This window comes from Podarcis vaucheri (genome assembly GCF_965113315.1).
Source record: "Podarcis vaucheri genome assembly, chromosome: 5".
NCBI lineage: Eukaryota > Metazoa > Chordata > Lepidosauria > Squamata > Lacertidae > Podarcis > Podarcis vaucheri.
Window position 1 is genome coordinate 5,933,514 of NC_138763.1, and position 23,325 is coordinate 5,956,838.

The 23,325-nt window shown below is 44.7% G+C and overlaps 1 protein-coding gene across 1 annotated transcript; it reads left to right on the forward strand.

The window, feature by feature from the left end:
• Positions 1 to 8,665: 8,665 nt before the first annotated feature.
• LOC309533140 (cytochrome P450 2J5-like) lies at positions 8,666 to 21,457 on the forward strand. The gene is made up of 9 exons (XM_082224320.1): positions 8,666 to 8,883; positions 10,822 to 10,984; positions 13,223 to 13,372; positions 15,691 to 15,851; positions 17,371 to 17,547; positions 18,048 to 18,189; positions 19,424 to 19,611; positions 20,312 to 20,453; positions 21,030 to 21,457. The coding sequence occupies exons 1-9, from the start codon at positions 8,716 to 8,718 to the stop codon at positions 21,311 to 21,313; spliced, it is 1,575 nt and encodes a 524-aa protein (XP_082080446.1). The 5' UTR covers positions 8,666 to 8,715; the 3' UTR covers positions 21,314 to 21,457.
• The last annotated feature ends 1,868 nt before the right edge of the window (positions 21,458 to 23,325 follow it).

Below are 23,325 nucleotides of genomic sequence, written 5' to 3' on the forward strand. Positions count from 1 at the left end.
TTGCACAAGCCATTCCTTTGATTCCCATTTCAACATTGAGTAAGATTGATTTGATTCCCTCCACCCTGTTCCCATTCTTTATTGTCCACCCTTGTTCTCTCGTGAATTTATTATTATTGTTGAAATCCATGGATATCATACACAATCTTATCTACATATAAAGGGTAATAGTGATAATAATAATAACAACCTTAAATGTTTTTACCATTAAATATTAATTTAAACTTATATGTGCTCTTTTCTTATATTTTCTAACTAAACAAAAATAAACCAAAGTAGAATCAAATAAACTAAACTATGACTTCCCGTAATTTCCCAATGTACTTTACATTTACAATATTGAATGAACATAGACTTATTACCTTACTCTTAATATATTTTCTAATACTTTCTTAAAACACACCATAGCATTTTTCCTTATTTATTAATATTCAATTTATACAAGGGTCATTCAGAAGCTGCCATAGATGTTATATTGTTATTATATTTTTGTAGGTATTTCTTGAACATATCCCATTTTTGAGTAAATGATTGTTTTGTATTTCCCCTTAATCTATTTGTCAATTGAGCCATTTCTGCATAGTCTAGTAACTTCTTCCGCCATTCCCTTACTGTTTCCCTCTTTCCAATTCGATGCAATTAGTAACTGGGCAGCAGCTATCGCATATAAAAAAGATTTCTCTTATATATCTCTTGTGCAATTTTTCAGTAACCAGCTTTAAATTATTGGAAGAATTTAATGCTGTTACATGACAGAGTGTGCAAGACATTTGTTTTTCAACTTTCCTAGATTTCTCAACGAACATAACTTGCATGATTATCGGGCATTATAGGTCTAATGGTTGTGGCTGCGGTTGCGAAACCTCCCACATACTGTCTAAGGCTGCGGTCGGGAAGGTTTTCCTCGCCTGGCCTGGGCCAGTTCACTCCCACAGAGATCACTCTGTGGGTTGGATTGCGTCTGTGCAGATGCGATTTTCGGCATCTATGGAGAAGCAATTTCTGGCGCCGCAGAAGCAAGTCCCCGCTCCGTGCTGCACCGGTTTAGCGCAAAACGCGGGGACTCACCGAGCAGGCCGCTTGGTTCGGGGGCGACTTGTGGGCCATTTAAGCGACCCCGTGGGCTGCTTGTGGCCCATGGGCCACAAGTTGCCAACCCCTGCTCTAAGGTGAACCAGCAGTAAATCACATCATTATTAGGCTAATTGAATTCTTTACTTTTTTTTTACTATACAGCTGTAGCCAGCAATTTGGAATTTTTATTACTTTGTTCAAAACATTCTCTTTTCAAGAAAATCAAATCTCTCTGCACTTTTTCCTTATCTTTATTTTCTAACTCCTTCCTTTTGTAATTGTGCATAACTTCTTTCATATTTATCATTAATATATTGATTTTCCAATGGTCCTAATTTCTTCCTCTACCTTTTTCACTGCTTCTTGTTGTTGTTTTTTCAATTTACTGGATTCCCTAATACCAATTTCCCTCATCACCACTTTCATTGTATCCCGTATTATTGCATGAGTACTTTGCCCCTTCTCATCAATCTCCCATATGTCAAATAATTCCTTTCCTATCTTATTTACTGTTTGACTATTATTGAAGATCCTTGTATCTAACCTCCATCTTCTGGCTTCCTTATAATCTTTATTTTTAATATCGTATTAACCAATGTGTGGTTGGCTACCTTTACAATATTATTCCAATTTCCATATTCATTGTTTTATATATTAAGTTTTTTGAAACGAAGATATAATCTATCCTGGAATTGGTCTTATGCATTGGTGAGAAGAAAGAAAATTTATCTCCAGACATGTTTCATATCTTTCCCTTTCACAATTTTGGCTAATCCTCTAGTGTTACTACATCTTTCCTCTGGAGTAGGATTTGACTTACCGGTTTGTTTATCAAATACCATATTGAAATCTCCTGCCATAATCACATTGCCCTTTTGAATATACATTAAACACTTAATAACAAAATTCCATCTGACTTTCATTAGGACCATAAAAATAAATCATAGTGTATTTCCCCCCACCGCCCTGTTATTGTTCTCTGGATTATTATCATTATCATCAAACCTTTATTGGCATCACTTACAAACATTCATAATAAATAAGCCAGTGTAATCTTGTCGTCATTTCAACAGTACAGTCATTTGCCCAAGGGAAGAAGAGGCGAGCAATCAGTTTCATCTCTGTGGGTTTCCAGCAAGGGCAGGATCCTGCAGCATACTTCGGTGACAAAAAATCAAATAGAGGAACTGGAGGTGGTTGGAGGGTGGGTGGAGGCTAACAGATTGAGGTTGAATCCTGACAAGACAGAAGTACTGTTTTTTGGGGACAGGGGGCGGGCGGGTGTGGGGGATTCCTTGGTCCTGAATGGGGTAACTGTGCCCCTGAAGGACCAGGTGCACAGCCTGGGAGTCATTTTGGACTCACAGCTGTCCATGGAGGTGCAGGTTAATTCTGTGTCCAGGGCAGCTGTCTACCAGCTCCACCTGGTACGCAGGCTAAGACCCTATCTGCCTGCGGACTGTCTCGCCAGAGTGGTGCATGCTCTAGTTATCTCCCGCTTGGACTACTGCAACGCGCTCTACGTGGGGCTACCTTTGAAGATGACCCGAAAACAGCAATTAATCCAGAATGTGGCAGCTAGACTGGTGACTGGGAGCAGCCGCCGAGACCACATAACACCAGTTCTGAGAGATCTGCATTGGCTCCCAGTACATTTCCGAGCACAATTCAAAGTGTTGGTGCTGACCTTTAAAGCCCTAAACGGCCTTGGTCCTGTATACCTGAAGGAGCGTCTCCACCCCCATCGTTCAGCCCGGACACTGAGATCCAGCGCCGAGGGCCTTCTGGCGGTTCCCTCATTGTGAGAAGTAAGGTTACAGGGAACCAGACAGAGGGCCTTCTCGGTAGTGGCGCCCACCCTGTGGAACACCCTCCCTTCAGATGTGAAGGAAATAAGTAGCTATCCTATCTTTAAAAGACATCTGAAGGCAGCCCTATTCTGGGAAGTTTTTAATATTTAATGCTGTATTGTTTTTAATACTTGATTGGGAGCCGCCCAGAGTGGCTGGGGAAACTCAGCCAGATGGGTAGGGTATTAATAAATTATTATTATTATTATTATTATTATTATTATTATTATTATTATTAATGAGTTACCACCAGTCTAGCAAATATTCATTGTTCCTCATTCATTGCTTGTGCACAAATATCCGGGACCGATTTCTTGCTGTTCTCCTGTGTGTTTCAGAGACGGCAAGGGATTAGCTGAATAAACTATTTGGTCAGATCTATGTTCTGAGCTGTGAGTGTATTATTTGATAAAGGATGAGCTGTTATATGCCACCCCAGTCTCTGTGAGCGCTACAAGATTCTAAGGGTTGCAGGCACACTATAAACAGAAAATGAACGCATAGCCACTGTGGTTTTAAACTCGTTCATTTCCTGTTGATGGAAAAGCTGTTGATGTTACGGATGACCTGACCTGCTCCTATGGATCAGATAAGAAACTAAATAACTGATCAAGCTGGCCGTAATGAGGTCACCACAGGTGTCCTATACTAGCCTACACATAAAATCTTCTTCACAATTTTCTATTTCCTTCTGGAAATAGTCCTTTTGAAAATAGAAGGAGTAGCAAGAAGGAGCAAATAATTTACTCGATGAATATTGAAGAAGGCAAGCTGCCACCTGGTGTATACAAAGTACAAAACTGGGTTTACTAACCACAAAAATGGGTTGTTCCACCGCCCTCAGAAGCTTGGGGTGGTGGCAGCCCAGGATAGGCATTATTTGTAGTGGCCCCTAAGTTGTAGAACTCCCTCCCACCTCTTTACCCTAGTTTTTGATACGTGAGATGTGTATATTTTTAGAACCCACCTTATTTTTATAATGTAAAGTTGTTTTTCTGGGGAAACCCAACCAGGTGGGTGGGGTATAAATCATCATCACCATCATCATCATTATCATCATTGTATAATATTGAACCAGGCAGAGGGCCTTCTCGGTAGTGGCGCCCTCCCTGTGGAACCTCCTCCCACCAGATGTCAAAGAGAACAACAACTACCAGACTTTTAGAAGACATCTGAAGGCAGCCCTGTTTAGGGAAGCTTTTAATGTTTGATGTATTACAGTATTTTAATATTTTTTGGGAAGCCGCCCAGAGTGGCTGGGGAAGCCCAGCCAGATGGCGGGGTATAAATTCTTCTTCTTCTTCTTCTTCTTAATAATAATAATAATAATATTGTTATCTTTAATAATCTAAATCCACATCTCTTTGAAATTATACAGTCATACCTCATGTTGCGTCGACTTCAGGTAACGTCTTTTCAAGTTGTGTCAGAATTTACCAGACTGGTTACTTCTGGGTTTCACCGCTTGCGCAGAAGCGCATGCGCAGACACAGCACTTCTGGATGCGAACACTTCAAGTTGCAGACGTGCCTCCGGGAGAGATTACACCCGCAACTCGAGGTTCCACTGTAGTTGCTCTCTCTCTGGATTTTGACATACCATATGCGTTGTGTGGCAAATCCCCTCCCCCCATGTGAAATGAAGACACCGGACACATTATTTAAGGTTAATGGGCATAAAAGGCCACAACTTTATTGATTACAGGAATTGAAAGGTATTGGCCTTAGGCATTGGCTCCTATCGACTACCCGGCATGGAGAAGGGTTATCCACAAGCCGTGGGAGTCCTGTTTAAGTACTGTTTAAGGATCCCACGGAGGCCCTTACCTCCCTAGGTTTCGGACAAGGCAAGGCCCCCCGGAGTCCTCTACCGGACTATCCTTTTCGTTGGGGGAAGGTGATGGCGCTTCCTTCGCCCCCTCATTTGCATAACAATTACCCCTGCCAATGCCTGACCGCCAATCGAGCAAAGCTTGCCGCCAGTACTTTCAAACCTGTAACCAACTCCTAATCCCTGCTATGATGTCCCCCAACCAGATATCATTTCCAGCATCTGACAGATGCACGCCATCCAATCTGTAGAGGGCTTCGTTGCTGTACTGGATGCCTGGGTGGCCTATGACGCACCAACCCAGAGCCACCACTCTACGTGCCACAGCCCGCTCCAAGACCTTTCTTGCTTTATCGATTCCAACCGGGCTCAAACTAATGGACTTCAATGTCTGTACACTAATGTGCAAAGCATGGGAAATAAACAAGATGAGCTTGAGCTCTTGGTACAGCAAACTAAATATGACATAATAGGCATCACTGAAACCTGGTGGGATAAGTCCCACGATTGGAATGTAATAATGGGGGGATACAATCTATTTCAGAGAAACAGACCAGACAAGAAAGGAGGAGGAGTGGCGTTATATGTCAGGGATGTGTATACCTGTGAAGAGATCCAAGATTTAGAACCTCAAAGCCAAAGTGAGAGCATTTGGGTCAAAATTAAGGGAGAGAAGAATAACAGAGATCTCATTGTGGGAGTTTACTATAGATCCCCAAGCCAAACGGAAGACATAGATGATGCCTTCCTGGAACAGATGGCCAAGCATGCAAAAGGAAGGGAGATAATAGTAATGGGGGACTTCAATTACCCGGATATTTGTTGGAAGTCAAACTCAGCCAAGAGCATAAGGTCAAACAGATTCCTCACTGGCCTTGCAGACAACTTAATTGTCCAGAAAGTGGGGGAAGCAACAAGAGGAACAGCCATTTTAGATCTGGTCCTAACCAATGTTGATGACCTGGTTAGTGGGGTAGAAGTGGAAGGATCATTAGGCGCGAGTGATCATGCTCTTCTGAAGTTTACTATACAGCGGAAAGGAGCAGCCAGGCATACTAGGACTCAATTTCTTGACTTTAAGAAAGCCAACTTCATAAAACTTAGAGAAGTGCTGGGTGAGATCCCATGGACAGTAATATTAAAAGGAAAGGGAGTTCATGATGGCTGGGAGTTTGTTAAGAGGGAGATAGTAAAAGCACAACGTCAGGCAATACCAATGAGACAGAAACATGGAAGGTGCTTAAAGAAGCCAGGGTGGCTATCTAAAGAACTTTTAACTGAGTTAAGATTAAAAAAGGATGTGTACAAAAAATGGAAAAGGGGGGAAACCACCAAAGAGGAATTCAAACAAATAGCCAGCACATGTAGATACAAAGTCAGAAAAGCTAAAGCACAGAATGAACTCAGGCTGGCTAGAGAGGTTAAAAGCAACAAAAAAGGCTTTTATGGGTATGTTCGTAGCAAAAGGAAGAACAAAGAAACAGTGGGGTCACTCAGAGGAGAAGATGGTGAAATGCAAACAGGGGACACAGAAAGGGCTGAACTCCTCAATGCCTTCTTTGCCTCAGTCTTCTCCGATAAAGAAAACAATGCCCGACCTGAAGAATTTGGAGCAAATGATTCAGCAAAGGAAACACAGCCCAGAATAACTAAGGAGATAGTACAAGAATACTTGGCTAGTTTAGATGTATTCAAGTCTCCAGGGCCAGATGAACTGCATCCAAGAGTATTAAAAGAACTGGCAGATGTGATCTCAGAACCACTGGCAGTCATCTTTGAGAATTCCTGGAGAACAGGCGAAGTCCCAGCAGACTGGAGGAGGGCAAATGTTGTCCCTATTTTCAAAAAGGGGAAAAGAGAGGACCCAAATAATTACCACCCAGTCAGTCTGACATCAATACCAGGGAAGATTCTGGAGCGGATCATTAAGCAAACAGTCTGTGAGCACCTAGAAAGGAATGCTGTGATCACCAATAGTCAGCATGGATTTCTGAAAAATAAGTCATGTCAGACTAACCTGATCTCGTTTTTTGACAGAATTACAAGCCTGGTAGATGAAGGGAATGCAGTGGATGTAGCCTACCTTGATTTCAGCAAGGGATTTGACAAGGTGCCCCATGATATTCTTGTAAAGAAGCTGGTAAAATGCGGTCTTGACTATGCTACCACTCAGTGGATTTGTAACTGGCTGACTGACCGAACCCAAAGGGTGCTCATCAATGGTTCCTCTTCATCCTGGAGAAGAGTGACTAGTGGGGTGCCACAGGGTTCTGTCTTGGGCCTGGTCTTATTCAACATCTTTATCAACGACTTGGATGATGGACTCAAGGGCATCCTGATCAAATTTGCAGATGACACCAAACTGGGAGGGGTGGCTAACACCCCAGAGGACAGGATCACACTTCAAAACGACCTTGACAGATTAGAGAACTGGGCCAAAACAAACAAGATGAATTTTAACAGGGAGAAATGTAAAGTATTGCACTTGGGCAAAAAAAATGAGAGGCACAAATACAAGATGGGTGACACCTGGCTTGAGAGCAGTACATGTGAAAAGGATCTAGGAGTCTTGGTTGACCACAAACTTGACATGAGCCAACAGTGTGACGCGGCAGCTAAAAAAGCCAATGCAATTCTGGGCTGCATCAATAGGAGTATAGCATCTAGATCAAGGGAAGTAATAGTGCCACTGTATTCTGCTCTGGTCAGACCTCACCTGGAGAACTGTGTCCAGTTCTGGGCACCACAATTCAAGAAGGACACTGACAAACTGGAACGTGTCCAGAGGAGGGCAACCAAAATGGTCAAAGGCCTGGAAATGATGCCTTATGAGGAACGGCTAAGGGAGCTGGGCTTGTTTAGCCTGGAGAAGAGGAGGTTAAGGGGTGATATGATAGCCATGTTCAAATATATAAAAGGATGTCACATAGAGGAGGGAGAAAGGTTGTTTTCTGCTGTTCCAGAGAAGCGGACACGGAGCAATGGATCCAAACTACAAGAAAGAAGATTCCACCTAAACATTAGGAAGAACTTCCTGACAGTAAGAGCTGTTTGACAGTGGAATTTGCTGCCAAGGAGTGTGGTGGAGTCTCCTACTTTGGAGGTCTTTAAGCAGAGGCTTGACAACCATATGTCAGGAGTGCTCTGATGGTGTTTCCTGCTTGGCAGGGGGTTGGACTCGATGGCCCTTGTGGTCTCTTCCAACTCTACGATTCTATGATTCTATGATTCTATCCCTCCATGTCCTCCTCTCGAGCAACGAGGACCACAAGATGGTAATGTCTGGATAAGCCGCCATCAGATCAGCAAAATCGTCAAAAATGTTCCATCTCAAGTCTATAGCTTTGCGGTATGCTAGGTCGTTCTCCCCCAGCTGGATAACCAGGGCATCAGGTGGGCCCTCCGAGGCTGCTCTCGCCATCACGGCTGGCTTGAATTCGTTCCAGCGCATCCCCCTTCGCGCTATCTATGCCAGCTCAACATTTGCAGGAAAGTTCACTTCAAGAACACTTCAAGTTGCGGACGTGCCTCCGGGACAGATTACATACGCAACTCGAGGTTCCACTGTAGTTGCTACCCCTCTGGATTTTGACATACCATATGCGTTCTCATAATTATTTAAACCTCTCAGTTTGAGTTCATTAACCACCTCTTTTGTCTGATGCGTTTGCTGTCAAAGTATTATATCTGCTTTGTCATTATTCAGTAATGTTTCTGTCCTCCTTCTTTTCATCATCAGCGCTTGGACCTGTTCCTGAAATGTTCCTGCAATGTACTTGATCTACCGGCACATGAAGTCCTTGTCTGAAACACCTTTTAGGTTTGGTAATAGTCACTATTGACAAATATACAAATGCTGGAGGCAAAGCTGTAACGCCTTCTCTGCAGGAAGAATATGAAAAACAACCCAGCCCGCCTCAGACATCCCAGAGCAGAGCTGAGGCTTAAAGCTAAGGTGGCAATGGAGATCAGCAGCTGCCTTGCAGTTCTGGCGGCGTCTCTCCTGAGTCTGCAGTTCTTGAAGCTGCAGTGGGCAAGGCGCCACTTCCCACCTGGACCACTTCCGCTACCTCTCCTGGGGACCCTGTGGTGCTTTGGCTCTGGATGGCATCAAGACACCCTCTCCAAGGTACCCTTTTTTGCATATTAAGGGTTGTTTCCTAATATGAGGGTATAGCAGCAGGACCTTCCAGCATCTGGGTCACAGAGGAAGGGCCTCATTTTGTTGCTCCAGACACCGACCCAGTTTCCTGGAGGCTACTGGTGGCATGTGAGGTGGGGCCCTTCACCACCCCTGAAGGCCACAGGCTGACTTATGGGGCACAAGGCAAACTGATTATTGCTGTGCCTTCCAACACCTCCCCTCCTCTCTCTCTCCCTCTCCACTCTGCCTGACACAGGGGTGCCAACTTGAGTAAAACATTGAGGGGGCCCAGGTAAGCCACGTCCCGCATAATCAATCACAAGACGCACATCATTTAAATGGCAGTGTCCATCAACTGGGGGGGGGAGGACCTGGCCCCCTCAAATATTTTATTGGGGAGGCTGAAGGGACCTCTACCCTTAGGAGTTGGCTCCTGTGGCCTGGCATGTGCACTCCAACTCATGTTCCAAGGCATATTATAATTCTGCCCTCCCTCCACCAAATAAATAGTAGGGAATGGGTCAATCTGTCTGTTTCAGTTTCTAATTTTTTAATTTATTACAATCCCACCACGTATGGTAAAATGTCCCCTCCTTTTCTTACACTTCCAACACATATTTGAGCTAGTTTTATACATTTTTCCTAGTTGCACTGGTGTCATATACCATCTAAACATCATCTTCATATAATTTTCTTTCAACAAAGAACAATCTGTAAATTTAAAATCAATTTCCCATAACCTTTCGCAATCTTCCATCATAATATTATGACCTATATCTTGTGCCCATTTGATCATGACTGATTTTACCTCTTCATCTTTCATCCCCCATTCTAACAGTATGCTGTATGATTTGGATAATTAAATAACCTTTAAAAGAGGGGAGGGGTATTGTTTTTGTTTGCTATGTTATGTGTTTTTATTTTTTCCTATTGTAAAGTGCTCTGTGATCCTCAGATAAAGGGTGTTATAGAAAATAAATAAAATAAATTTAAATAAAATAAAAACTATCAGCTTATCCCAGGAGTTTGGAAATGTTGGAAAAGAGGAAATTTTCGGAAAGAGGAAAGAACTGGATGACACTGCAACAAAGATGTAATTACCCTTTGTTGCAATTTGGCTGTGGAATTTCATGGAGTTGGTCCTGAGCACAGGTCATCAAAGTGAATCATGCAGAGCAATGTAAAGGTAAAGGTACGGCGCTCATCTCACTTTATTGGCCGAGGGAACTGGTATACAGCTTCCGGGTCATGTGGCCAGCATGACTAAGCCACTTCTGGCAAACCAGAGCCGCGCACGCAAACGCCGTTTATCTTCCCACAGGAGCGGTATCTACTTATCTACTTGCACTTTGATGTGCTTTCGAACTGCTAGGTGGGCAGGAGCAGGGACCGAGCAACCGTCGCGGGGATTCAAACCGCCGACCTTCTGATCGGCAAGTCCTAGGCTCTGTGGTTTAGACCACAGCGCCAACCGCGTCCCGCAATGCAAAGTAGCATGCTGCAAACCCAATTTGTTGCTTTAAGTGCTCCTGTTTCTCAAATCACACCAGTCATGGACTTTTCTAAAGCGTGGGGTTAGTTGGGTCATGTTGCAGAGAAAGTTTTCAGCTGTGCACAACTGGAAGGGACACATTGCAGGTGGTTGGCTATGTTTATTTGAACCCAATGCCCTGCACTAATTATGCTCATACAGTTATGCTTTTTAATTTTATTGTTTAAAATACTGAATTCTGCACATAGTGTAGAAAACAATACAACAGAATAGGGGAGAAATGATGAATCACATTTTGGTGGACAGTACATATAAATAATATAGACGACTAGTGTCCCTGGTGCTATTTTTCTACAAAAAGAAGTGCAGGAACTCACCACGAATGCCTCTCTTGTTCTCATATATGCCTTTTCAATTTTAAAATGACACAGCTGTCCAAGGTTTACGGGAAGGTCTTCACCATCTGGGTTGGGCACAAGCCAATGATTGTTGTGAATGGCTTTCGTTTGGTGAAGCAAGTGCTCAGCAACTACTCGGAAGAAACCTCATGTCGTGTAGTAACGCCCTTTGTCAGAGACACAATGAAAGCAAAGGGTAAGTGTAACCCATAAAATCATTCCCACTGCCCCCACCTCAATGTTGTTGTTGTTGTTGTTTAGTCTTTTAGTCGTGTCTGACTCTTCGTGACCCCCTGGACCAGAGCACGCCAGGCACTCCTGTCTTCCACTGCCTCCCGCAGTTTGGTCAAACTCTCATTAGTAGCTTCAAGAACACTGTCCAACCATCTCGTCCTCTGTTGTCCCCTTCTCCTTGTGCCCTCCATCTTTCCCAACATCAGGGTCTTTTCCAGGGAGTCTTCTCTTCTCATGAGATGGCCAAAGTATTGGAGTCTCAGAACAGTGCTTTCCGTAACCCAATAAGAAAGATATGAACACAATAAAATTCAATTTTAAGGGAGCTGGGCATGTTTAGCCTGGAGAAGAGGAGGTTAAGGGGTGATATGATAGCCATGTTCAAATATATAAAAGGATGTCACATAGAAGAGGGAGAAAGGTTGTTTTCTGCTGCTCCGGAGAAGCGGACACGGAGCAATGGATCCAAACTACAAGAAAGAAGATTCCACCTAAACATTAGGAAGAACTTCCTGACAGTAAGAGCTGTTCGACAGTGGAATTTGCTGCCAAGGAGTGTGGTGGAGTCTCCTACTTTGGAGGTCTTTAAGCAGAGGCTTGACAACCATATGTCAGGAGTGCTCTGATGGTGTTTCCTGCTTGGCAGGGGGTTGGACTCGATGGCCCTTGTGGTCTCTTCCAACTCTATGATTCTATGATTCTATGATTCTATGATTCAATTAAAACTAGTTTAATTGATTCAATGAAATTGATCCAGTGATGCCAGCTTCTCAAAGCCTGGTAGTCATTTACACCTTCAGTGCACAGCTGCCGCCCTCTAGCCTCTTAGTGTTCCAACTTTGGGAACTACTGGTCTAAGAAATTATTCTTCTATTATGTTCTGGGTCAAGCCCCCACCCAGGACACCTGGGACTCCCATTTGGATATCTGGGTAGCAGTCTTCCCATGATACACAGCTCCCTGTGGAACATCCACCCATCAGATGCCAAGGAGATAAAGAACTGTACAACTTTTAGAGGACATCTGAAGGCAGTTTTTTTAATGTTTGACATTTTATTACATTTTTATACATGCTGGAAGCTGTCCAGAGGGGCTAGGAAACCCAGCCAGATAAGAGGGGTATGATGATGATGATGATAACAATTCCTAAAGAAAATATGTGCAAGTAATGGTGTTCATTCAATAGCAATAGTGGGTCCACTTACAATATACTACATGAGAATCAGAAACTTTATCATGGATAAAGATATGAAGAAGGAAGGCCTGACCGGGGGCAGGGGGGGCTGGAGTGGGGAGGGAGGGGGGGAGTAAATCGGATGGTATTTTGAATTGATTTTGTTATGTAAGCCTTTTTTTCAGAAACCATATAGATTAATCTTATGTAGTTAGGCATTGTAGTATGAATGAATTTTGTTCTGTATTCTTTGTTTTATAGAATATATATAATAATGTTATGTTACTAAGCAAATTTAATAAAACAGGAGGGGGGGAAAGAGAATCAGAAACTTTATTGTTAGTTAACCTTTGTTTTGCTTTGTATTTATGTGCTTAAACCTTGATTTAAAAAAAAAAAGAATTTATTTTGTGTTTGTTAAATTGTTGGCTTTTGTCATTTTTGAATTTACTGACATGCTCTGTATTTCGTATATTTGTATTTCGGCGTTTTGAATGTTTGCTGCAAGCCACTTTTGACACAGCTTGTTGCAGAAAACCGGCATATTAGTAAACTTACAGGGAGCAGTGCTGCCATCTGTCTATCTCGAGAAACAATGGAGGAGTGAGCCTTGTGGGTGAGGTCAAGCTGTTGGAAGGCTGCAGCGCCTGCTGTGGCCGTAGAGACCGATGTGGGAGAAACATGTTTTGTTGCAGCTGGGGCAGATGAAGGTGTCAGGTTGTGCCGCTCCAGATGCAATGTCCCACCTTCTCCCAATATCCACCTATTCCAAAGGAAGTTTGTGCCCTTAGGCCTTACTCACAGTCAGTTCAGGGGTACAACCAATGAGCAGGGTTCTCGTAGACTTAGAATTTCAGAGCTGGGGGTGCGTTGCAAGAGGGAACTCCAGCAGGTGGCAGCAGAGAGGGTGCGTACGGTGCATTGGAATAAAGCACAGCAGTCGAGTGGCTGTCTCTTGGCCATGTCTTATACAGATGGTTGGCTTGCAAAATTCATTTCTGAACAATAATATCTTGCTGCCCTTAGGTATCCTGTTTTCAAGTGGCCACACCTGGAAGGAGCAGCGGCGTTTTGGGATATCTGTGCTCCGATCGCTGGGCCTTGGAAGAAGAAGCATGGAGTTCTGTGTGCAAGAGGAGGCTGGCCACATGGTGGAGTTCTTCGCAAGCAAGAGAGGTCAGGAATATCATTGATTCTAAGGCACTTTTCCTAACCCCAGGAATGAACCAGATCAGTCACCACCAACCAGGTGTCAGTATTGCTGCTTTTTTCCAACAATAGGTGACCTCCAGATGTATTAATAATAATAAATTTTATTTATACCCTGCCCTCCTCAGCCAAGACCAGGCTCAGGGCAGCTAACAACCAATAATAAAAACAAGTTGATTGAAATACAACTTAAAAAACAGGATTAAAATACCACATTAAAACATTAAAATGCAGCCTCATCACAGGAGGAGACAGGAAAAAAGAAAGAGGGGGAAGGAATCAAATTGATTCCAAGCCAAAGGCCAGGTAGAACAACTCTGTCTTACAGGCCCTGCGGAAAGAAATCAGATCCTGCAGGGCCCTAGTCTCATGAGGCAGAGCGTTCCACCAGGCTGGAGCCAGTGTTGAGAAGGCCCTGGCTCTGGTCGAGGCTAATCTGGGTTTCTTAGGGCCCAGGACCTCTAGGGTGTTGCTATTTATGGACCTTAAGGTCCTCCATGGGGCATACCAGGAGAGGCAGTCCCGTAGGTATGAGGGTCCTAGGCTGTGAAGGGCTTTAAAGGTCAAAACCATCACCTTAAATCTGACCCTGTACTCCACCGGGAGCCAGTGCAGCTGGAAGAGTGAATATGCTCCCATGGCAAAGACCTTGTGAGGAGCCTCGCTGCAGCATTCTGCACCCTCTGGAGTTTCTGGGACAGCTTCAAGGGCAGCCCCGCGTAGAGAGAATTACAGTAGTCAAGCCTGGAGGTGACTATTGCATGGATCACTGTGGCCAGGTCGGGGCGGGAAAGGTAAGGGACCAACGGCTTAATGTGGCAAAGGTGGAAAAATGTCGCCTTGGCTGTTGCTGTAACTTGTGCCTCCATGGAAAGGGAGGCATCAAGGATTATACCCAAACTCTTAACGGAAGGCAATGGCACTAATTGGGCTCCCTGCAAGAGAAGGGATTTGGTCCTTCATTCCCGTATCATCCTAACCCAGCTAGAGGACCTTTGTCTTCGAAGGATTTAGATTTTGGACTGCAATGCGCATCATTCATAGAATCATAGACTTGTAAGGGATCTCAAGGGTCATCTAGTCCAGCCCCCTGCAATGCAGGAATCACAGCCAAAGAATCCTTGACGTATGGCCATCTGTCATGGACTGGTGGGATGCGGAGGACTGATGGGAGGCACCAGCTGGGGAACTCCCAAGGGAAGAAGGCTCAGAGCCCAGGGAGTGGTGGTGGGATGGTGATGAGTGGTCAGAGGGAGAAGACTGGGAAGAGAAGGTGTCAGAAGCAGAAGAGGCAACAGGGTTTAGTGATCAGGAAGAGGCTGAGGCAGAGAGCTATCCAGAAGCAGAGGCAGAAGCAGAAGCAGAGGCTGGCGAAGAGAGAGGGCAATAGGCAGAGATGAGGCTGGCTGCTGCAGAAGTCAGGAGGACTCTCCTTCCTGCTGTGACCAGCTCCCCTCCCCGCTGGTCTCCCAGAACATGAAGAGGGATGAGTGAAGACAGGCAAGATGATGAAGCCTCAGATTGCTTGGGAAGGAACCGGAGAAGGAAGAGACTTAGGGAGCTGTGGGAAACGGGGGACTTTTAGTCCTTGAAACTACCTCATAGCGGCAAATCCTACCAGGAAGCGTTGCTGTGCTAGGCCTGGCCTCCTGAGCTGTCTGTGTTTTTTTTGAATAAAGAGTTAACTTTGCTGGAGCCGTGTGAGTTATTGCTGACTCCAGCTGCATCCAACCACTGCGTAAAAACCTCTGGTGAAGGAGAGTCTACCAGATTCCCAGGGAGTCTGCTCCACTGCCCAACAGCTCTTGTCTACACTGACATGGGCTTATGAGTATTGTTGTACAAAACATCTGGAAGGAACCAGTTTGAAGGCTGCATCAGGCTATGCATCCATGAGGACTGGTGTTAACAGGGGAATGCGAACAGTTTTGCTGGATCAGAATAAAGGCCCAGGAATGGCTGCATGGAGAAGCAAATAATCAGTTCACGGGGGGGGGGGAGAGATGTAGCCTGTTTCTATCTGCTGTGTGTCCACTTGGTGCCACAATGATGTCAGGTGATTGGCAGGTAGGTTGCCCTGCCCACTTGTCAAAGTTGGCCCCTTGGGGTGGATTCCTTTCCCCCTGTGATCAGAAGGCCTAAAGGAGCAATATGGTAAACAAGTTTCCCTTAGAAGGGAGCAGGAGCTGAACGATTATGCAGACAAACTGTATGTGACCTTTCCAACACACATTCAACACTGCTCAGAGTGTTCATTGTGACAGAGGACACCTGTATTTTTCTAGGCGAATCTGTAGACCCTAGAACCCCCCTCTTCCATGCCTTCTGTAGTGTGATCTCCAACGTAATTTTTGGACACCCTTTCGACATTGAAGACAAAGAGTATCAGAAGCTGATAGAATGCATTGAGTACGAAGCACATTTTTTCCTCTCCACATTTCATTTGGTGAGCGACTTTGCTATTTTGCTATATTATATTATTGCAAGACAAAATGTCATTTTGACTAGCAGTCCCTAGTGTGTATTTATACCCGAAGGAACGTCTCCACCCCCATCGTTCAGCCTGGACACTGAGGTCCAGCGCTGAGGGCCTTCTGGCGGTTCCCACACTGCAAGATGTGAGGTTACAGGAAACCAGGCAGAGGGCCTTCTTGGTGGTGTCACCTGCCCTGTGGAATGCCCTCCCATAAGATGTCAAGGCACTAAGCAACTATCTGACTTTTAGAAGACATCTGTAGGCAGCCCTGTTTACGGAAGTTTTTAATGTTTGATGTTTTATTCTGCTTTTATTCTGTTGGGAGCCACCCAGAATGGCTGGGGGAATCCAGACAGATGGACAGGGTATAAATATTATTATTATTATTAGTCTCTGAGTATTTGTATATGCATATGTGTGTGTGTGTGCGCGCACACCACACACACAATCTTACCAGTTTTGCAAGGCGCTTTCATGCCACCTCTTGCCTGGCCTGATCCTTCTTCCGTTTGAGGGAGGTACCAGCCACCAGGGAGAATGTGTTGGCGAAAAGTTGATTCCATTTGTGAAAGCTTGATGGGACACCTCAGGCCTACTTGGTGTCAGCAATCCAATGAAGAGACATGAGCAGTGGGACACCTGAGCCAATGTGGAGCTGTGCTTAGAGTGTCAGACTAAGACCGGGGAGACCTAGGTTCAAATCCCCACTGGGCCATGGAGCTCCTTGGGTGACCAAGGGCCAGTCACTGCCTCTCAGCCTAACCTATGTCACAGGCGCTATTGTAGGGATTACCGTATTTTTCGCTCTATAAGACACACTTTTTTCCTCCTAAAAAGTAAGGGGAAATGTGTGTGCGTCTTATGGAGCAAATGCAAGCTGCGCAGCTATCGCTGAAGCCAGCAGAGGAAAAGCTCTTGTTCTGCTGGCTTCCCAGAGAAGCGGGAGGAGGAACAGAAGGGAGCACTTACGGAGGCTCTTCCATTTTTCATCCTGCTTTGCTGGGAAGCCAGCAGACCAGGAGGCGCTGCGCAGCTCTCCCTCTTGCTGTGTTGGCTTCAGGAATAGCTGCGCAAAGCCTCTTCAGCAAAGCAGGAGCATTCCTCCCGCTTTGCTGAAGAGGCTTTGCACTGCTTTCACTGAAGCCAGCAGAGCAAGAGGGAGAGCTGTGAAGCACCTCTTGTTGTGATGCCTTAGTCTGATCCTCCCTCCTCCTTCGTCTTCAACAACATTCGATTCAGAATATATTTTTTCTTGTTTTCCTCCTCTAAAAACTAGGTGTGTCTTATGGTCGGGTGCATCTTATAGTGCAAAAAATACGGTAAATGAGGAGGGAACCATGTCCACTGCCTTGAGCTCCTTGAATAAAAAGATGCCCATTGAGGCATCTGGTTGGCCACTGTGAGAACAGGATGAGGACGCTGGACTGGACGGGCCATTGGCCTGATCAAGATCCAGGACTCTCCTTACGTTCTCTCTCTCCCCTTCCAGTTGTACGAACTGTTTCCGTGGCTGATGCGCCACCTCCCAGGACCCCACCAGAAGGCCTTCTCATGCTTGGAGCATATCCATTCATTTGGAAGGAGTGAGATCAGAAGGCACAAGGAGAAGAGGGAAACAGATGAACCGTGGGATTTCATTGACTTCTATCTGGATGAAATAAATAAAGTAAGTGGCTGTTGGAATGGGGACAATTTGCTCTTCAGAGGCCCTGAAGGAACACCATTCTCTGTAGGTTGATGGGCGTGGATGTATGAGTCTGCCAGTTTTGGTTTTCTCTTCTTCTTTCTTAGCCTCAAGTCCAGTTTGCCACGTTTCTGCATCAGCTTGTGGGTTTATTTATTTCATACAATTTATATACTGCTTGATAGTTTAAAAAAGAGAGAGAAAACAAAAAAAACCTCAAAGCAGTTTACAAAAGGAATAAAACAATGAATTTGTCTAGTGTTGGACTACTACCTGGGAGACCAGGATTCGAATCCCCACTCAGCTCACCCCAGTGACCATGGCCCAGCCACTGCCCCTCACAGCCTACCCTACCTCAAAGGGGTGTTGTGGGGATTAAATGAGGGTGGGGGAGACCCATGTACACCGCACCCCTTGAGCTGCTTGGAGAACAAAGATGGGATATCCGTGCAATAAATCAATATATTCATTGTCAACAACAGAAGAAGGATGACCCCGAATCAACCTTTGACGAAGCCAACTTGGTTCATGTCATTTACGACCTCTTCACAGCCGGGACAGATACTGGTTCGTCCACTTTGTGCTGGGCTCTGCTCTTCATGGTGGCTTATCCAGACATCCAAGGTGAGAGCCGGGATGTCAATACTCTTGAAATGTTTCGGTCCAGAGGGAGTTTGTGCGGAAGCTGGGCACCGGAAAAGCGGAAGAGGGCCATGGCCCAAATCAAGTACAGTTTTTTTAATGTGGTGTGTGAGAGAGAAAACCCACATATTCATTGTTGGTTTGAAAAGTTCCTAAGCATTTCTGTACACCCACATCAACATGTAACAACTAGGGCAACTCATTGTATCTTCTGGTATAAAGTCCTGTCCTGATGGCACCACCAGTTTTCAATATGTCTTTCTGACCCCGTGATTTGGAACTCAATATGGTGTCCATGGTCACCATATTGTATTACTGTCAAAATGTGTATATTCGGAGAAATATACACGGTTTTCCTCTTTTTTCCAGTCTTCAGATCTCTTTATTTCTTCACCAGTTTGCAAATTCCACTCCCTGCCCCACGCTCTTAGTCCTCATGAAAATCTGTCAGCATTTTAAGTGCGTATTTCTTCCCCCAAAACCACATTTTTGTATGCAGTGTTTGCCTAATATAGATACTTTTGCAATATCTAGATAATATAAAGCATTTTCCCCTGTTATTTTAACTACGCCAGGCACACCTTTCCCTAATACACATATTTCTGTACACATTTTCTATTGGGGAATTGCATGACTTTCAGGGCTGCTGCTCAGCGGCCATTTCTGATACTTTGAATCACTCTGAGCTTGTGTTGGAATGCATTAATTGTTTGATGAATTTGTTTTTGTTTGTTTGTTCGCCTTATTTATACACTGTTGTGTTTTTTATATGATTATAGAGATTGTAATGTTTGTTAATTTTTAATGCTGTTGTTAATTGTGAGACACTTTGCACTCAATACTGTTGTTGCAAATGTGGGATGCAAATAATAGAATGCTAGAATTGCAGAGATGGGAGGGACCCAAGGGGTCTCTCTTCCAACCCTCTGTGATTCGGGAATCACTTTTATTATTAAATTAGGTCAAATCAAATGATTTGGAGAAGTGCACATTTTGAAGAGTAGTTGTGTTTTGGTACTTGTCTTGTTTTGAAAGGGGCGAAATGGGAATTTTAATGCAAATCAAGCAAAATTTCATCCCCACCCGTATCCTTAGGAATTCATTTCCACCTCAATTACAAATGTCTTTATGGACTGATGGTGCCGTAGGGTTTCTAGAGCTGCGCAGTCATCATAGTAAGATTGCTTTGGTTCTAAATGTGAACATGATTCCACAGAGAAAGTTCAGGCCGAGATTGATGCTGCCGTGACACGTTCCCAACGCATCTCCTATGAGGATCGGATGAACCTGCCCTACACCAATGCTGTCATTCATGAAATCCAGCGCTACAAATACGTTCTCTTGGTTGGAAATTTCAGGCAATGTGCAAAGGATGCAACTATTTTTGGTTTTCCCATGAAAAAGGTACAGAACTCCCCCCCCACAACAAAATTAAAATTTAGTGCACATCCTGTCAATAGCTACACCGATGAGAGTCTTCTAGATAATGGGCAGCATGTGCCCAGCAGATCAAGTCTCCCTGGTTTATTTATACTCCACACTTCCTCACAAATGAATCCCAAGGCTGCTAACAAATACATCATAATACAAAGTACAATCAGGGCTTTTTTTTCCAGCCAGAACTCACTGGAAATCAGTTCTGGCACCCCTCAGGTGGGTGCCATCGCCATTGTAAGAGAACAAGGGAGGTATTCATGGTGAGTTCCTTCACCTCTTTTTCTAGAAAAACAGCACTGAGTACAATGATAACAAAGCCCACCTAAAATACCAATTAAAGGCATACAAAACAATCATAATGAAAGAAATTGTGCACTAGTCTGACTTCCTGCACTCCTATAATGTTTTCCTGAGCTGGGCTCAGGGAAGAATTTCAGGAGTCACAGATGCCCATATTAAATGAGAGCTGGATTCTTCACTGGCTTGGATCAAAATCTGAGCCTTGGAAGAATTACAGGATTCCTTCCATGTATGTCTACCAGCCGTCCCAGCCTACCAGAGCTCTCCTCCCTTTCTGTTTATCTGGCAACGCAAGGTACCAAAAGCAGCATTATACAGCGGTCCGAAGGCCAGGTTAAACTCAGGCAGTTTGTGTCTCTCTTTGCAGGATACAGTAATTATTCCTGATATAGCATCTGCACTATATGACCCTGAAGAGTGGGAGACCCCTCACCAGTTCAACCCAAACCACTTCCTGGATAAAGAAGGGAACTTCTTCGTCAGAGACGCTTTCATTCCATTTTCAATAGGTAAATGTGACTTGCCATTCAGTGCAAAGAGCAATGTAATGGCTGGTTCTAGAGCAGAGTTTCCCAACCTTGGGTCTCCAGCTGTCTTTGGACTACAATTCCCATCATCCCTGACCACTGGTCCTGCTAGCTGGGGATGATGGGAGTTGTAGTCCAAAGGCAGCTGGAGACCCAATGTTGGGAAACACTGGGCTAGAGCAAGGAAGGGTGGGGCTACATTTTTTCAAACCAAGGACCACATTTCCTTTTGGGCAAGATACAAATGTGGGCAGGGCAGCGAATACAGATGTTGCCTTGTGACGGTTTTCTACGCACACTCCCTCTGTATCCCCAAATCCAGGCAAAAACACCCAAGAAGGGTTGTTGAATGGTGCGACTCAGGAGGGCATGGGATCTGGGTGGAGCGCCAAGGGCCAGGTAGAGAGGTCTTAAGGGCCACATACCTTAGGCCTGAGGTATCCCAATACCTGGACTAGAGACGTCAACACAACATGGGCGAAATCTCTTGGAAAACCTTATGTTGTTGGTCACCCTAAGCTGTCCAGTTATTACAGTGGGTAGTATCTCCTTCCTTAGGGAAGCGTCTCTGTCTTGGGGAGAATCTGGCGAGGATGGAGATTTTCCTCTTCTTCACTAACCTGCTGCAAGCGTTCACGTTACGGCTGCCTGATGGTGTGCGGGAGATCAACACAAACGCTGTGAGAGGAGGGTTAGCTGTGCAACCATATCCTTACATGATCTGTGCTGTTCCTCGCAAGGCTAGAGCTTGGAAGAGGGAACAAGAGGCTAGCCCAGAGAGCCTAGAAGCAGACGTCACCAAACCAAGCTGTTGTAGTTTAGTCGTGTCCGGCTCTTCATGACCCCCTGGACCAGAGCACGCCAGGCACTCCTGTCTTCCACTGCCTCCCGCAGTTTGGTCAAACTCATGTTCGTAGCTTCAAGAACACCATCCAACCATCTCGTCCTCTGTCGTCCCCTTCTCCTTGTACCCTCCATCTTTCCCAACATCAGGGTCTTTTCCAACATCAGGGTCTTTTCCAGAGAGTCTTCTCTTCTCATGAGGTGGCCAAAGTACTGAGGACTTCCGGGTTAGCGCGAACAGCTAATGCTGGACTCCCTCCGAGCTCCGGAGGGAATTGGCTCCATAGGAACAGGGTCTTTCCGCTGCGGCGACGCGGGGACCCTTAAAAATCACAGGCAGAGGAGCCTGTGAACTTGGTGACTTGGCGGGCACCATTCGCGCCCCCCTGACCCACGAAAGAGCCTTTTTAAAGGCTCCGGAACGGGGGATGGGGTGAGCGGCGCGGTGCTGTGAGTCGACTGCTTCTCCTGTGGAGTGAAGCCGCGGTGCCATGGCCGGAGAGTGCTGACTTCTTCTTTTGATCAATCGGACTCTAGAAAAACAACCCGTGAGTAGCATGGAAATTTGGGCTCTAAAGGGAAAATCTGTATGAATCAGGAACGAGCAGGGAAGGGTGTAAAAAGGAAGTCCCCCCCCCTCACTGTAGACAATTTAAAGCAAAGGACCTGCTAAATAAGGTTGAAATTTTCCTGTTTGTGTTTGTAAAAGACTTTAATTTCACGGCTTGATATTACAAGAATTTTTACTGGAGGATAAAAGTTAAATTGGAAAGCTGAAATTATACCCCCCCCCCCGGGGCCCGGGAACGTCCCGTGAGAGAGCCTGTTGAGGAAATATTGAAGAGCTTGACAGCTGTCAAGTTAGCTGTCAAGTTGGAAAAAGAGAACTTTGTTTCTGTGGTTTCTGCCTGTTATATTTGTTACAATTTGCTGAAAATAAGGAAGGGCTGATACAAAATAACTGGACTTTTGGTCTCCAGCCGAAAAGAACATCAATGAACTAAAATCCCCCTAGAGGGACTCAGTGACATTACAGGAATGGCTGGAGGAGGGAAAATCCAGGCTGAACTGGACAGAGCATTTGTTCTCTTGGGAAAGTTACAAGGCCAATTTGATGTTTTGGCTACAATTGTTTCAACTCGGCGCTCAACAGTAAATAATTTTCCGGAATCAGATAAGGACTTGAAACATGGAGCCTATTCAATTGGGCAAGTAGAAGAATTGGAGAGCTTTGAAAATAAGGAGAGGGAGACATTTGTCGCCCCTGAAGAAAAGGAAGGAGGAGCTGGAATTTTCCAGATGATAAAGGTGAGTTCTATCTTGAGGCCTGACATGACGGCAATAAAGGAAAATAAAAATCTGATGTGGAAAGCTTGGCCTGAATTGGAGATCGAGAAATGGAGAGATCTTCTTTTGTGGAGATCAGAAGACCTAAGGATTACAAATGTGATTGTGGAGGTTAGAGCTTTGGGGACTTTTGGATTTGAAAGGAGCAAGAAACAAGAAATGGAACACCCCATAAGCTTTATCCTTAAGTATGGAGGCCTAGCTGGAAAAAACATGGATTATGTTGGGCCGGAACCTTTTCAAGATTTGGTGGTTAATATCAAGGACTATCAAAAAGACCGGCAGAAAGGAATTGAGAGACAATTAAGTGCCTCGGACGTGAGATCTCCAGGCTGATAGTAGATTAAGACTGATGGATACTATTGGGGGCTGAAACCGGGAAAGGGGGGGTGGAATTTGGGAATCCAAAGGGTTTATAATTACAATATATTTCATTTCGATTTTGTTGGTTATTGGTATGTAAATTGGGAAATCCGTGGAAGGGAATTTTGGTCGACCTTAGGGGGGGGGGAAATGCTTCAAGAATAGGAACCGATGTATAAGATTGATGTTTAAGTTTGGATAATGTAAAGTTGGTTTTTTTTTCTTATAAAAAAGGAATTATATTAAATGAAAATAAGGTTATCAAAATACAAATTTAGAAGTTTAAAAGTCAAATGGTTTT

Bases quoted from the DNA above. Each gene is read 5' to 3' on its own strand.
- LOC309533140 (XM_082224320.1), top strand. From the start codon at position 8,716: ATGGAGATCAGCAGCTGCCTTGCAGTTCTGGCGGCGTCTCTCCTGAGT. The intron at 10,985-13,222 runs GTAAGTGTAACC...TGCTGCCCTTAG, and splicing joins AGACACAATGAAAGCAAAGG to GTATCCTGTTTTCAAGTGGC. The intron at 18,190-19,423 runs GTGAGAGCCGGG...ATGATTCCACAG, and splicing joins GGCTTATCCAGACATCCAAG to AGAAAGTTCAGGCCGAGATT.